Source organism: Bombina bombina, chromosome 3 (assembly GCF_027579735.1).
Source record: "Bombina bombina isolate aBomBom1 chromosome 3, aBomBom1.pri, whole genome shotgun sequence".
Taxonomy (NCBI): domain Eukaryota; kingdom Metazoa; phylum Chordata; class Amphibia; order Anura; family Bombinatoridae; genus Bombina; species Bombina bombina.
This window is the reverse complement of record NC_069501.1, coordinates 274605404-274623244: the sequence shown is the minus strand read 5'-3', so window position 1 is coordinate 274623244 and position 17841 is coordinate 274605404. Positions and strand designations below refer to the sequence as shown.

Below are 17841 nucleotides of genomic sequence, written 5' to 3'. Positions count from 1 at the left end.
CCCGACAAACTCAAAAAGTCTCTATCTAGCAAAGTTAACGTGCAAGCGGGAGTGCAAAAGAGCACTCCACTTGTAATCTAGCCCTAAATGTGTTGCTGAAACAACATTAGACACAACAATCTGGATCTGTAAATAAACCATATAGGGAACTCCCTAAGAAATCCCTTGTAAAACATTTGAAAACTCATGCTATTTTCTTTGAATATTTTCATGAATATTGCTCCTTAGCCATATTTATAGGCAAACAACAAGGACTGGCTTTCATATTAGATTGTATTTTCAGTTATGTGTGTTCCCCCTTAGAGGACATGTTTTTTTACTCAGAACATACGAGTAATAATGAATCACTAATATAATTAAACAATGATAATCATAAAAAATATTATTTTCATCATCATAATAATAATCATAATAGATTATATGATATATTGAAATAGCTCCTTATTTGAACTATTAGATTTTATTGTATCTTTTGCTAAATTATTTTATTTCAGTGTCTCTATATTTAGTAAATACTTGGTAAAAGGGTCTTAGTTTCTGTGTGTTGTTATGAAGGAATGTAAATATAAGTTTAGACAATGTCCTGGGCAATCAGTAAGTGAGACATACATACAGGTCTTACATTCTGCTAGGATTTGTCAAATACACATAGAAGGTACATTAAAAAGAATACATATTTAACGTTCATTGTAAATAAGATAAACAATGAAAGAAGCATGGAAGAATATGCTAGGGACACTAAACTATTGCTCAAAACCAAGTGATGTAAGACTGTTAAAATATTTATTTTGTCTTCTTGACAAGAGAAGAAACACAGTAAACATTGGCACATAGTTGAAAGGAATAATTGACCCATATGTATGATTTACTAAAATGTCATTCCATAGCAGAAGAGCACATTGGTGATTAATAGGGTGACCATATTGCCGCTTTAAAAAGGGACAAATATGAAAAATACATGTCAGGGTTCTTATACAAAACATTTATTTAAACAGCCCTAAAAACAGCCCTGATATATTAATTTTTCATATGTGTCCCTTATTAAAGCGGCATTATGGTCACCCTAGTGATTAATAATCAGAATGTTGTGCTCCTATGCAGTCTTTTAAAAGGTAAAGCCTCTCACATTGTGTAACTTAATGTTTGCCATTTTAAAAATCGCAGTCACATATTGTTGTTACCCACTTTAATGGGCTGCAGTCTCAAATGCTAACATAGGGCATTTCAAATAGCAACATCCACTTATATGGGCTGCAGTCCCATCTGGCACCCAATGAGTTAATCCTAACCTAATGTTAACAAAGGGCATTTATATGGGCTGCAGTCCTACCTGGCAGCCAATACCTACACTGGTCTTGTTTTTCTTGACTTAATAATAAATATAAAACACAAAGGTATATATAACCCCTGTTAAAGTCTGCAAAGATATTTTAGAATAATAATGGTTATTAACCCCTTCACTACCGGGGATTTCAGAAAAGAACTTTCCCAAAATACCAGTGAATTTTTAGCATTTTGCTATCACTCCATTTAAATGAAAATAGAGCCTTGTTTTTTCATTTACCTGTCAAAACTATATATATTTTTTTAAATAGGCAACCCAAAGTATTGCTATCTTTCCGCGTGTTTGTGCAATCTTCCTCAGGCTGCTCCTAGTGCATACACCTGTACGTATGGACTACTTGGTGCTAACACTATTCTGATACCATACTAATAGAGAACAGAGCTAGTGACAGAAGCTGAAGTTAGCATTTCCTATTTTAGGCAACATGTTTGGGGAGCTCTCAGACAGACACAACACTGGGGTTAGAAATGAGCCATCAACTTGTACGCGAAATGCTGTGCACGAACGTAACTCACCGCGCACAACACTAACCCAGAATCATATCCACAACACCAGGGAAATAGTGATGTCATGAGTAGGAGGGATAAGGTGGATATTTCAAAATGGCCAGTGCTTCAAAACAATATTCGTTCGTCTGTAGTGTAGTGAGTTGTGTATATAACGTGATATGTTATTCATTACGCAGCCAAACTATCTAATTAATATTTATAGTACTTTATAGAATGACTTAGGATATATTAATTTAAATCCATGTGAACAAAAATTAGATCAACCCAAGGGAGTTTTCATACAGAGGATAAAAACAGAGAGAAAGTGTTTATCAATAGCTTTGGTAATTATTAGTTATTAAATGCAAATTATTAACCGCAACCTAAGAGTGTCCTCAAACCACTAGTCCACACTGTATAAAATACTAGAAAAACAGGGTGCACTCAGCGTTCCATTATACAGTGATATTGTCCCAACCTGACTCCCACAGGTCACATTATTTCCAGTAAAATAATAATGAGCAGCACTTCATCCATTCATCATATTATCTTATTTCATATCAAGTAGTGCAATGGCAATAAATGCAAAACATGTGCAGCATGAGTTCATTCATATCAGTCTTTAACTGTCCACAGCAAAAGAGATAAGATAAGCATGCTCAATAGGGTTTTTGAGGAGTTTGTCCTTGAACTGCAAAACCTTTCAGATTTTGATCATTAAAGTATAATTTAAATACTTTAAAAATATATATAACATTTTCTACAATGTTTTAAAAGCATTGCACCACAGCCTGCTCAAAAAGGTTATACATATTCTATTTTTGCATCCTGTTCAGGGCTCCCTGCTAGCTCACACTACAAGCTAATGTTGTACGCCTTTCTCTTCTTTTTACCTCTTTTAAAAGACAAGTACAGTAAATGCCATAGCGCACTCTCACTGCTCTGCATTAAGGGCTATATTAGGAGTAGCGCTCTAACTGCTTTGAGTGAGTGATAAGGGGTATATTGTGGCTCTTTACATGAGTCGGAAGTAGTGTGTGTATTAGGTATTAGAGAAGAAAAGACATGAAAAAGACTATGTATGTACATATATGTTTACATGTGTGTACATATGTATTTATTTATTTCTGTGTTTTACTGTATATTTGCTGTACATATTTAACATTCCAATGTTCTTCACTTACAGGATAATTTCCTTTTTATTGTAAATACATATTTCTATATATCATACCTTTACATGTATATCTATTCCTAGAGATACATAGGTATAGATATGTATTTTACATGAACAGTATCAGATGTATATAAAAAAAGATATATTTAATAATAAAAAGTGCATTATTTTCTATGTGAAGAACATTGGAACGTAAAATATGCCTTTTGCGCATCGAGTTTCGCAATTTAGATTGTAACACGGCCAGGTTAGCGCACATACTGTAAAATATATTTTTATATTTTACAGTGTGTTTAATATTTTTAAAGATTTTTTTTATATATATTTTTATATATTTTATATTTAATATTTCAATAACACCCCTACAGATTACTACGTTTTTATGTGTGCTAACCCAATCGCATTAAAATCAAATAACTAAATACAATGCACAAAATGTATACGCCTAGATTACGAGTTTTGCGCTATAAAGTTGTGTTATTTCACCCTCCATAGCACTGCCATTACAAGTTTCTGAAAATCCGCCTTGTGCGTGCGATATGGTGGCGATAAGCTCCATACCACACAAAATCCAAGGGCTGAGAATACGTGCTCGTGCACGCTTTCCCCATAGACATCAATGGGGAGAGAGTGTTAGAAAAAAAACTAACACCTGAAGAGCGGAAAGAAAAGCTCCATAACGCAACCCCATTGATGTCTACGGGGAAAAAAAAGTTACGTTTAAACCTAACACCTTGACATAAACCCCAAGTCTAAACACCCCTAATCTGCCGCCCTCAACATCGCCAACACCTACAGTTATTAACCCCTATTCTGCCGCTCCACGACATCGCTGCCACTAAATAAAGTTATAAACCCCTAAACCTCTAGCCTCCCACATCACTGCCACTAAATAAACCTATAAACCCCTAAACCGCCAGCCCCCCATATCGCAAAAAAACTAGATTAAACTATTAACCCCTAAACCTAACAATCCCCTAACTTTATATTAAAATTACAATATCCCTATCTTAAAATAAATAAAAACTTACCTGTGAAATTAAATAAACCTAAGTTTAAACTAACAATTAACCTAACATAACTATTATACTAAAATGAAAATAACTACCAATTAAAAAACGAAATTACGCATTAAAAAAAAACTAACTCTACTAAAAAAATTAAGCCTAAAATAAAAAAAAATTAAAAATACTAAATTACAAAAAATAACAAACACTAAATTATGAAAAATAACAAATGAAATTTTCCAAAATAAAAACAATTACACCTAATCTAATAGCCCTATAAAAATAAAAAATCCTCCCCAAAATAAAAAAAAAACCCTAGCCTACAATAAACTATCAATAGCTCTTAAAAGGGCCTTTTGTAGGGCATTGCCCTAAAGAAATCAGCTCTTTTGCCTATAAAAAAATACAAAAAACCTAAACAGTAAAACCCACAACCACAGCAACCCCCCAAAATAAAAAAAAATAACTCTTACAAAAACCTAAGCTACCCATTGCCCTGAAAATGGCATTTGTATGGGCATTGCCCTTAAAAGGGCATTCAGCACTTTTAAAAAAGCCCAAACACTAATCTAAAAGAAAAACACCCAAAAAGATTTTTAAAAAAACTAACACTAACCCTCGAAGATCCACTCACAGTTTCTGAAGTCCGGACATCTATCTAATGCATGTTAGCTACTAATAGCTAGTTTTCTCTGCATTCATGAACCCACGGAGTAAATAGTAAATGGACACTTAAAAAGTTTCATTACTTGAATGATGGTAATTACTGTATATTGTTGCATGTGAAGGGCAGTGATTGTTTCAAAATGTATTCTTCTTTCCTTCCCTTCCTCTCTCCCTTCTTTCCCTTTCTCCCTCCCTTACTCCCTCCCTCAACTCACTCCCTCCCTTTTTTCCCTTTCTCCCTCCCTTCCTCAACTCACTCCCTCCCTCAACTCCCTCCCTTCTTTCTTTCCCTTCTTTCCCTCCCTCCCTTCTTTCTCTCAACTCCCTCTCTTGCTCCCTTTGTTCCATCCCTTCTTCCCCTCCCCCTTTTCTCTTCTCCCTCCCCACTTTTCTTTTCTCTCTTTCTCTTTCTCTCTCTCTCTCTCTCTCTCTCTCTCTCTCTCTCTCTCTCTCTCTCTCTCTCTCTCTCTCTCTCTCTCCCTCCTTCCCTTCTTTCCTTTCCTTCCCTTCTCTCCCCTCCCCTTCTTTTCTCTCCCTTATCTCAGGGAGAAAATGGTATGAGATGCAAGCGTTTTGCTAGCCCATTTTTTTTTTAATTATAAATAAAAACAAAAAACATTTTACACACTGACCCAAATAAATATTAAGGGGTAAAAAGGACTAAAACCTTTGGGGGGCAGAATTTTGAGTGCATAGGGCAGGACAAAACCTAAATACACCACTGCAGGTGTGACAATATTTTTGGCCACAATTGTATATGTATATGCTTATATACATATATATTTCTGTGTTAATATATGTATATACACATATAAACACATAAATATATACTTATATTATATTCATATACATACATTTAAACTTTGCTGCCCATCGCCGCTGCGACTTTCCCCCTTCGATGCTCTAAGTTCTCTGAATGGCCTATCGGCATGAGAACGAGGCTCCTATTGGAAGCACGTTCTCATGAGCACAATGCTTCCATGCAATGCGAACGTGAAGTTGCGTTCGCATTGCACTCAACTTCAAATACCAGCACACATTTGCGTGCACCGGTATTACGAGTGGAGCGCAAATATCACACTAGCGAAAGCATAATTTTGTGCTCCACTCATAATCTGGCCCGAAGTAAGCTGATCAAAGTAACAAAAGTGGTTACTTGGTTATTCTTTACTAAAATCTAAGAAGCAATTATACATTTTTTTTACAGTTTTTGCCGCATCTATCTCATATGCCAAGAATTATAAATGTAATGATGTTATATTGTGAATCTGCTGGGCCATCTGAATAAACAAACAATATATAATTTGTGTGGTTCCCTCACTGAAATTTGATTTATAATAGGGTTTAAATGTAGGTAGCAAAAAAGCTCAAAATTGTCTCAGCACTGGGATGACAAAAGGCTTAGCAGCGAAAGGGTTAAAGATTAATACCAAATGTTTCATACAACAAAATTTGCAGGGGTCTAGGGGTTCTTTTACTGCCCTCCAAGTGTTTTGCTGGTCATGTGCTTTAATTTGCAGGCCACTATCAGTTGTGTTACCTTCTGCAGTTTCAAAATATATTTATCCAGTATAGAGTTGCCACCGCTTCTTAAAGAGAAAATACCATTATTACTGATACAGTTAGTTAGGGATATGTATGACAGTAGGTATAAGCAGACACTTAGCATAATTCAACTAGAGCACCACACTCTGCTTTTGGGAACGTTCTAATAGCAATAGATACATAGCGGCTACTTGGCATTAATAAATGATAGCTATGCTAATGTAATGCTGTATCTAAACTGTATCTAATTGTGAAACTCATGTATTTAACATTTTAGCAGTTTGTAAGAATATTTGTTAAACAAAATAGCATTTTACATTATATTTTATTTATAAACTGTATTATTGTTAAAAAATAAAATAACCTAATGAAACAGAAATTAAATTTTTTATGCCATAATGTGGAATTTTCAACCACATTATCACTGGCGTGGTGACTATATCATGTAGGTACCTGCATTAGGTTACTCCTGTGATCTCCTTGTCCCTTGTAACATACTTAACCCCAGAGACTTATTATATAACCTCCACAATTCAGCCATTCTCTAACCGCCAAGGGACCACAGCACATTATCTGCAAACCAGAGCCATTTTCTACCACCCAAAGGAGCCCCTAAAACACATAAGTCATACCCTTCCAATCAATGGGTCTCAGAAAAAAATCTAATATCCCCATTGACAAAAATCTATTTAAAGAAAATAAAACAAAAACTGTTCACTAAAATTATTATTATTTTTTTGGTTACTATAATACATTGTATATGATAGGGGCCACTTCTGTATGGTTACTATAATACATTGTACATGATAGGGGCCACTGTTGTTTGGTTACTATTATTATTATCATTTATTTGTATAGTGCCGCCAAATTCCGTAGCGCTGGAAAATAATAAATTGTACATGATAGGGGCCACTGCTGTTTGGTTACTATAATACATTGTACATGATAGGGGCCACTGCTGTTTGGATACTATAGTACATTGTACATGATAGGGGCCACTGCTGTTTGGTTACTATAATACATTGTACATGATAGGGGCCACTGCTGTTTGGATACTATAATACATTGTACATGATAGGGGCCACTACTGTTTGGATACTATAATACATTGTACATGATAGGGGCCACTGCTGTTTGGTTACTATAATACATTGTACATAATAGGGGCCACTGCTGTTTGGATACTATAATACATTGTACATGATAGGGGCCACTTCTGTTTGGTTACTATAATACATTGTACATGATAGGGGCCACTGCTGTTTGGTTACTATAATACATTGTACATGATAGGGGCCACTGCTGTTTGGATACTATAATACATTGTACATGATAGGGGCCACTACTGTTTGGATACTATAATACATTGTACATGATAGGGGCCACTGCTGTTTGGTTACTATAATACATTGTACATGATAGGGGCCACTGCTGTTTGGATACTATAATACATTGCACATGATAGGGGTCACTGCTGTTTGGTTAATATAATGCATTGTACATGATAGGGGTCACTGCTGTTTGGTTACTATAATACATTGTACATGATAGGGGTCACTGCTGTTTGGTTACTATAATGCATTGTACATGATAGGGGTCACTGCTGTTTGGTTACTATAATACAGTGTACATGATAGGGGCCACTGCTATTTGGTTACTATAATACATTGTACATGATAGGGGCCACTGCTGTTTGGTTACCATAATACATTGTACATGATAGGGGCCACTGCTGTTTGGATACTCTAATACATTGTACATGATAGGGGCCACTGCTGTTTGGTTACTATAATACATTGTACATGATAGGGGCCACTGCTGTTTGGATACTATAATACATTGTACATGATAGGGGCCACTGCTGTTTGGTTAATATAATGCATTGTACATGATAGGGGCCACTGCTGTTTGGTTACTATAATACATTGTACATGATAGGGGTCACTGCTGTTTGGTTAATATAATGCATTGTACATGATAGGGGTCACTGCTGTTTGGTTACTATAATACAGTGTACATGATAGGGGCCACTGCTGTTTGGTTACTATAATACAGTGTACATGATAGGGGCCACTGCTGTTTGGTTACTATAATACATTGTACATGATAGGGGTCACTGCTCTTTGGTTACTATAATACATTGTACATGATAGGGGTCACTGCTGTTTGGTTACTATAATACATTGTACATGATAGGCGCCACTGCTGTTTGGTTACTATAATACATTGTACATGATAGGGGTCACTGCTGTTTGGTTACTATAATACATTGTACATGATAGGGGCCACTGCTGTTTGGTTACTATAATATATTGTACATGATAGGGGTCACTGCTGTTTGGTTACTATAATACATTGTACATGATAGGGGCCACTGCTGTTTGGTTACTATAATACATTGTACATGATAGGGGCCACTGCTGTTTGGTTACTATAATACATTGTACATGATAGGGGCCACTGCTGTTTGGTTACTATAATACATTGTACATGATAGGGGCCACTGCTGTTTGGTTACTATAATACATTGTACATGATAGGGGCCACTGCTGTTTGGTTACTATAATACATTGTACATGATAGGGGCCACTGCTGTTTGGTTACTATAATACATTGTACATGATAGGGGCCACTGCTGTTTGGTTACTATAATACATTGTACATGATAGGGGCCACTGCTGTTTGGTTACTATAATACATTGTACATGATAGGGGCCACTGCTGTTTGGTTACTATAATACATTGTACATAATAGGGGCCACTGCTTTTTCGATTCATGTTTCATCATAGCTGCTTTTTTATACATTGTTCCCCATCTGTGTTTCAGGAAGCCAGCTGTGCCTATGTAATCATCCTTATGGCTGTATTCTGGTGTACAGAAGTCATTCCTCTTGCTGTCACTGCCCTCTTGCCGGTTCTGCTCTTTCCGATGTTTGGGATACTAGAATCAAAAACGGTAATGTACCTTGTCTGCTATATACTCTTTGTGACAAGCATAGCAGAAGGGACACTATAGACAAAATTCATGAGATTAAAGGGACAGTCAACTCCAAAATTCTTATTGTTTAAAAAAATAGATAATCCCTTTATTAACCATTCCCCAGTTTTGCACAACCAACATGGTTATATGAATATACTTGTAACCTCTGTGATTACCTTGTATCTAAGCCTATTTTGAAAGCCCCCTGATCACATGACTTTTAATTTATTATCTATTGACTTGCATTTTAGCCAATTAGTGTAGTCATGCACAACTCCACGGGAGAGAGCACAATGTTATCTATATGGCCCACATGAACTAGCAGTCTCCTGCTGTGAAAAACAAATAAGAAAAACATGTGATAAGAGGCTGTCTGTAGTAGCTTAGAGACAAGCAGACATGTAGAGGTTCAATGTTACAAAGTATTAATAAAAAAATATTGGATGTACAAATCTGGGGAATGGGTAGTAAAGGCGTTGACTATCTCTTTAAACAATAACAATTTTGGTTGTCTGTCCCTTTAATGCATGTAATTTTAAGCAACTTTCCAATTTACTTCTATTATGTCTTTGTGAGTCTTTTTTATAATCACACTTTATAAAGCACCAGCTCCTACTGAGCATGTGCAAGAGATCACAGTGTAAACATATATGAGGCTGTTATTGGCTGTCACAATTCAGAGTAAATGCTATTGCATTGTCTTTTTATTGTGCATATGTAGATTATGCAATTCTACTGTATTTAACTGTCCTTTAATCTGCACATTTTTTGTTATAGATCTATTATCAGGTTCTAACCATTTCTGGTCTTGATGTTCTTATGAATGTATTTTATTACACAATAGAACAAACAAAATCACTTTACAGTACATGAAAAAATGCAGACAAAATGATATAGGTCATCAATGAGATAAAATCTGACCTATCAGTCTCTGGTCTGTCTGGGAATGTAAAGATGTTCTAGGACTATTTTACTCAACCTTATTTACAATAGAGGTATTTTTGTTCAACTTTTTTCACTCAGCAGTAGGCTGCTTTGTACAATTAAAGGTACATTAAACACTATCGGCTAGATTTAAAGTTCTGCGGCCAAAGGGGTGCGTTAGCTACGCATGCTTTTTCCCCCCCGCACCTTTTAAATACCAGCGTTGCTTACGGACGCGGCTAGCTTCAAAAACGTGCTCGTGCACGATTCCCCCATAGAAAACAATGGGGCCATTTGAGTTGAAAAAAAAAACCTAACACCTGCAAAAAAAGCAGCGTTCAGCTCCTAACGCAGCCCCATTGTTTTCTATGGGGAAACACTTCCTACGTCTGCACCTAACACTCTAACATGTACCCCGAGTCTAAACACCCCTAACCTTACACTTATTAACCCCTAATCTGCCGCCCCCGCTATCGCTGACACCTGCATAGTTTTTTTAACCCCTAATCTGCCGCTTCGTACACCGCCGCAACCTTCGTACCCCTAATCTGCTGCCCCTAACACCGCCGACCCCTATATTATATGTATTAACCCCTAATCTGCCACCCCTGCTATCGCTGACCCCTGCATATTATTATTAACCCCTAATCTGCCGCTCCGTACACCGCCGACCCCTATATTATATTTATTAACCCCTAATCTGCCCCCCACAACGTTGCCGCCAGCTACTTACAATAATTAACCCCTAATCTGCCGACTGGATCTCGCCGCTACTCTAATAAATGGATTAACCCCTAAAGCTAAGTCTAACCCTAACACTAACACCCCCTTAACTTAAATATAATTTAAATCTAACAAAATAAATTAACTCTTATTAAATAAATTATTCCTATTTAAAGCTAAATACTTACCTGTAAAATAAACCCTAATATAGCTACAATATAAATAATAATTATATTGTAGCTATTTTAGGATTAATATTTATTTTACAGGCAACTTTGTAATTATTTTAACCAGGTACAATAGCTATTAAATAGTTAATAACTATTTAATAGCTAAAATAGTTAAAATAATTACAAAATTACCTGTAAAATAAATCCTAACCTAAGTTACAATTAAACCTAACACTACACTATCAATAAATAAATTAAATAAACTACCTACAATTACCTACAATTAGACCTTAGGGGTTAATAAATATTATGTAGGGGTCGGCGGTATTAGGGGCAGCAGATTAGGGGTACATAGGGATAACGTAAGTGGCGGCGGTGTACAGAGCGGCAGATTAGGGGTTAAAAAATTTTAATAGAGTGGCGGCGATGTGGGGGGACCTCGGTTTAGGGGTACATAGGTAGTTTATGGGTGTTAGTGTACTTTAGAGCACAGTAGTTAAGAGCTTTATAAACCGGCGTTAGCCCAGAAAGCTCTTAACTACTGACTTTTTTCTGCGGCTGGAGTTTTGTCGTTAGATTTCTAACGCTCACTTCAGCCAAGACTCTAAATACCGGCGTTAGAAAGATCCCATTGAAAAGATAGGATACGCAAATGGCGTAGGGGGATCTGCGGTATGGAAAAGTTGCGGCTGCAAAGTGAGCGTTAGACCCTTTCCTGACTGACTCCAAATACCATCGGGCGGTAAAAACCAGCGTTAGGAGTCTCTAACGCTGGTTTTGACGGCTACCGCCAAACTCTAAATCTAGGCCTCTGTAACTGTCTTTATTTATTTTGCTTCTTTTTCCTCTAATTGGTGAAACCTAGGTTTCCTTTATTGAATCTGTTTTGTTGAGGACAAATAGGGACAGATGAAATGTGCTATGGGGAATATGGCAATGTTGAAGGGACTTTAAACCCTGTTAAATAGCTACATTATCTGTCCTTAATTGTCCTCAACAGATGAGATTAGATAAAGGGAACCTAAATTTAAATATGGCAGCACTTTATCAAAACTAAAATGTTATGCTTACTTCTTCAATATTTAAACTACTACTAATACAACTAATACAATTTTAAAAATACATCGGCATATTATTCTCAGGCTATTCTTGTTTTATACACATCATTATATCTAGCATGTATTTACTGTAATGCTCATTAAATTATGCAATTTCTATTAAAAAAAAAACAAAGAGGCAATGTTTAGATGTCAATAGATATAGTGTCAGCTCAGAAGTTCTAATAACAAAAAAAATGAAAACATTAAAAAGAGAGGGAAAAAAAACCCTTTAATCAGCACTTAGTTTTACCTTTTATTCTAACAAAACTGAATGGAATTTAAAAAAAAAAGTGAAATCAGACTGTAGTTTTCCATAATCTGGTAAACATAATTTAGCTTGATAGATTTTTATAGTAAGTCCCACCCCCTCACAATTGATATTGTTTTATACACACACACAATGTATTTATACGTTTATAATATATACACTCTGGTTAATGAAAGTCATTTAAAACCAATGAAGGGCTGAATGGTTGCGGATACCTGTGAATTTTTAACTTTTTTGCTATCACTCCATTTAAACAGAAATAGAGCTTTGTTTTTTTATTTACATGTCAAAACTATATTTTTTTTTAAAGTTACAACCTAAGGTATTGATAAAGGCCCATTTTGGTATATTTCATTTTGTATTTAGTGCTTGGTAAAGTTGATTTCTGGGGGAAATACAACAGCAATTAAAATTATGGGGAGGCGAAATAGCAGATATATATTGCTTTGCAATTGCTTTTTGGTAATTAGAAGGCCGCTAATTGCAGCTGTGCACCACACTTCTATTATTTCCAGCAGTGAATGGGTTTAATAAGGTACCTTAAAAGGTTAATGTTAGCTTTAGTGTAGAGATTACCCTCCCACCTGACACTTCCCAACCCCTGATCCCTTCCTAATTCTTAACAAACAGCTCTCTTCCCTCCCTCACTCCCCACTGGTAACCCCATTTTAGGTACTTGCAGACAATCTGCCAATGTGAAAATTTAAAGCATTTTCTTCTGTTTTCTGCACTATAAGATCCCCCTTACCCTTCAACCTCCCTGATCCCTCCCAAACAGCAATCTAACCCTACCCCCTCTAACTAGTACCTGCCATCTTAGGTACTGGCAGCTATCTGTCAATACCTATAAACACCTTTTTTTTGTTTTGTTTTTTTCTGTACTCCACTCTCCTGAGATCATTAGTTAGGGACCCCTCACACCCCCACCCCAGCTTTTTTTCTATAGCATAAAGTCCCTACCCTCCCTCTCCCTTTATTTTTTATTTTCTGCAGTGTAGGGCCCTCCCACTCCCTCCCCCTCTTCCCTCCCCCCCCTCCGCTGCTGGACCGATCGCTCTCCAGTTCCATATGCGGCAGATGCCTGGAGCTCAGGAACTCCAGCTCTCGGCTGTAACTTAACAACCGAGACTGCTGTAGCATCCTGAAGCTCAGATGTATATATACGTTGTGCAGTACAATAAGCAAAGTAAAGCACAAAGTATATATACATCAGATTGGGTAAAGGGGTTAAAGGAATAATAAACATCTTGAGATTCAGAAATTATATAATAAAACTAATTTCATTATTTATTTTACCCATTTTCATGAAATGTTGCTCTGAAAATTGTGGATTTTCTAATTCTCAGAGCTGGAAAAGCAGACATAATAGCATAAAAACAATTACATGTATACAGAGTTAATTAAGTAAGCCAAATAAGGCAAACTATTGGGTGGAGTTTGGCTATTGAAAAACAGCAAACAATGTGACTTTGTTTTACATTTTTAGACTTGGCCAATATGTTCTGTTATAGCAAGAAATAACTTGGAATCACAAGGTGCTTAGGGCTCGATGATTGAAAGCTCTCTGGGCTGGCGAGATTATTAATGAATGCTCGCCAGTCCTTCTATTTCCCTGGTGGAATGATCTAAAGCCATTTTTTACCCTGAAAACATGGTGTCTCGCTAAGGGGCGTATACTGCATTTTCATATGAAATGTGCACAACAAAATTTGTATTTTAAACATTATACAAAACAAATATTTGAACCATTCACACAAAAATAAGCAGTGAAAAATTGTATTGTTAAGGTGCATCAAAAATCGTAACAAAATTCTTCACCAAAAATCGTATGTTAACAAAAACTTAAAATTAGTAAGTAATTTACACAAGAATAAATCAAATTAAATATGCACAGCATAAATCATAATTGTAGTACACTGGATGTGCAAAAATCACACAGAAATTTGAATTTATAAATACAAAATGCAAAGCTTAATTGTTGTTTTTTCGTAAAATGGGCTGAACATGGGCGTTTCTCGCCAACTAAAAGATGGCGAGCTTTTGTCAAAACAATACGAACACATAGAAAAATAAATGCATACTAAAATATAGGCGTATGTAAGATGCTATAAGCAGAAAGCAGCGTAATGTGAGTTATATTGGCTGCAGGATTTTAATTTTAAAGTGCTCCCCCTGCTCCCTGCTAACTTCGCACTAAGGAGCGAAGTTTCCCTATCCAGCGGGCTTCATTACTTTTAATATGAGCCATCTCGCCACTCGCAGGGACTGCCCTTTTTTTACGATCATTGCACTGGGGCAGCCCTGCGAGTGTCAGCAAGAAAAAGAAGGTTTGAGCTGGCGAAGAATATATCATCGAGCTCTTAGTGTCCCTTTAAAACTTCACAAACCACCACTGTCTAGATAGAGAATAAGATGAGGACCATCGTATAAGGGCTATAGAAGGCTTTTGGGCTGCCAGTTGGTGACTACCACTTTAAAAAGATTACTTTTTTTTTTTGCTTCTTAAAGAGGGTATATTAAATGTGTTTTTTAATTGATGTTCCTGTATTAAATAACATACTTTTAGTGTTTAGGATTGTGGGGCATTTTATTGTCTACCAACAGAATTGTGGGAATAGCTTTCATCAACCAGTCAGTCTCTGGGGATAAATTGTGTAAAAGTATGTATTCCCTGCTAGATTAAAACTATTTAAATGGATTGTATGCATACTTTTTCATGCAAAATTGTGATCTTTTGCATACACAATAGAAACTTTCTTAGATTAATGTCCTTTTCAGGCAAAAAATGAGGTATAATATGCAAGATTGCAAAACAGAGGCAATTTCCAGGCATTCTGAATATCCTATGCGGCAATTATAATTATACCTTGAAAAGAGATATTTTGTCAGCTATTGCCACCCAGGTTCTGAACCAAATATGGTCCGACTCCTAAGCTTAGATTCCTGCTTTTCAAATAAAGATAGCAAGAGAAGGGGGGAAAAAGACAATAGGAGTAAATTAAAAAGTTGTTTAAAATTGCATGAGCTATCTAAATCATGAAAGAAAAAAAATGTGGGTTTAGTATCCCTGTAATCTAGGTGAGCAGTCATAAAATCATGGTAACTTTAGAGAAATGTGTCCTTCATTTTAAACCCAATTTAAGATAAAATAATATCAGAATCACAGGTTTTAATGTAAAAATGTACTGGTAAATAACATTTTGGATTCACATTGTATAAATGTGTACTCTGCTTACTCCTCAGGTTTGCATGCAGTATCTGAAGGACACCAACATGCTTTTTGTTGGAGGATTAATAGTGGCTGTAGCAGTGGAACACTGGAATCTACATAAGCGGATTGCACTGAGGGTTCTTCTAATAGTTGGAGTGAAACCAGCTTTGTAAGGATAATTTGTTAAATTTATTTATTAATAACAATAATAATACCCATGGAGAAATTAATTTGTCTTCTGGTGCTGTATTCTATTGTCCCCTATAAAACATTTTTATATAATGAGGTCTATGAGTACGGCTCAGCAGAGCTGAAACGCGTAAGACCTGATCTGATGCCCTCTTCAGCATTTTAACATGTTGTGTGTATATGATTTTAAAAGTTAAATAATAAATTTAGTTTTTACTTGCATCCACGACTGGAGAATTGTTTGCCTTTGCCTGGATATATAATAATAATAATAAAAACAACAATTGTAATTATTATTTTACTTTTCATTTTATTTCACTCTGTTATTTTGTAAATTTTACATTTTTCGTCATTTTTGTACAGATACTTAATAAGTTATTACTGCTCAAACATTCTGAGAAAATACACATTCTAAGAATTTTTATTGTATACATATTCAAACATGGTTGTTCCTGCTTGTGAAATGCTTGTGCAATGCCGCCCCCTGCACATTCACGGGCAATCGTCCACTAGCAGGGGGAGTCAATCATCCCAATCAGATATGATCGGGATGATTGCAGTCCGCCACCTCAGAGGTCATAAGACCGCTGCTGTTTAACTCGGAGGTAGATTGCAGTATCCGCTGCTTGGTAAATCTACCCCAAGGTCTTTTTTATATTTCTGGTATGAGTATATTTTATATAAACTGTGTTACTGATTTTCATCATAGTACTTTGGACACATTTTGATTAGTTGTGGGGAGTAGAAGATTTGTATTTTACCCTTACAAGAAAGAATGAGGTGACTTCACCCACTGCTATTTCAGAGTCAGATTAATAGTTTGTAATTTATATAATTAGCAGGAGTGAGGATACCCACATGGTACCCTATAATTATAAGCCACAGACCACTAATCCATTAGGGAAATTCAGGAATAATATCTTAAATGTACTAGTGTACCTTTTTGTTTGGGTCCCTTGCAATGTCCCAGGTGGTAGCTCCAACAGCTGGACTCTTGCAGTAGTAAACATACTATACTGAAGGTGGAATAACCTTTCTTCATCTGTGAAAACCAACAAACATTTCCAGCTTAGGTAGATTGGTAGACTATGAACTGATTCAAACAACAATGGAGAAAAAAGTTTATTATATAAAATTACACCACAAGGAATGTCAAATAATATCTTTTCTTTTCCTGAGTTTGTTTGTTGAAGGTAGAATATAGATTCTAACATTAACGTGTAAAGATCTTACTTGGGGTTGTGTTGTTTAAATATCTGTTGGCACAAATATTTCATTAAAACATTTGTATTTTATGTTATATCTTTAGGCTCATGCTCGGTTTCATGGGGGTCACAGCCTTCTTGTCAATGTGGATTAGTAATACTGCTACCACAGCTATGATGGTTCCGATTGTTCAGGCTGTTTTGAGTCAACTCAACAATGCAGAACTGGATCCTTCAATTTTAGAAGATGGAATAACACACACAGCAATGGAACTAGAAGAAAAAAATGCTATAGCTCCACCCTCTGTACAGGGTGAGTGTATGAAACATGTTTTCTTTAACTTTCCATCATAATGTTAATTTCATTATTTAAAACAGAACACAAATTGTGTTTTTAGCAGTATAGCACCACTCATTTAGGTCTAATTTGCAATGACAATTTTAATATACTGCTAGGATACACCCACAACATCATTGTATATCCAGGCTTCTGGCGGCCATCTTTGGAACCCAACTGTTAGCATAATTGCTGGGACGGTCCATTGCCAACAACCAAGGTTTACCAGGATGTTTTGCACTGTTAAAGGGATCACAATAATGGACAAATATTTTAATGGTTACTATAATAAACTTTTGCAGGTATACTGCTAGGATACACCCACAACATCATTGTATATCCAGGCTTCTGGCGGCCATCTTTGGAACCCAACTGTTAGCATAATTGCTGGGACGGTCCATTGCCAACAACCAAGGTTTACCAGGATGTTTTGCACTGTTAAAGGGATCACAATAATGGACAAATATTTTAATGGTTACTATAATAAACTTTTGCAGGTATTATGCTAA

The 17841-nt window shown here is 36.0% G+C and overlaps 1 protein-coding gene across 1 annotated transcript in view; it reads left to right on the top strand.

Moving 5' to 3' along the window:
- The window catches only part of SLC13A5 (solute carrier family 13 member 5), a 118241-nt gene that overhangs the window by 48302 nt on the left and 52098 nt on the right, over positions 1–17841 (top strand). The window contains exons 2-4 of the mRNA XM_053704607.1: positions 9053–9181; positions 15634–15770; positions 17100–17308. Coding sequence (XP_053560582.1) covers positions 9053–9181; positions 15634–15770; positions 17100–17308 — 475 coding nt within the window. The remainder of the gene's footprint in view (positions 1–9052; positions 9182–15633; positions 15771–17099; positions 17309–17841) is intronic.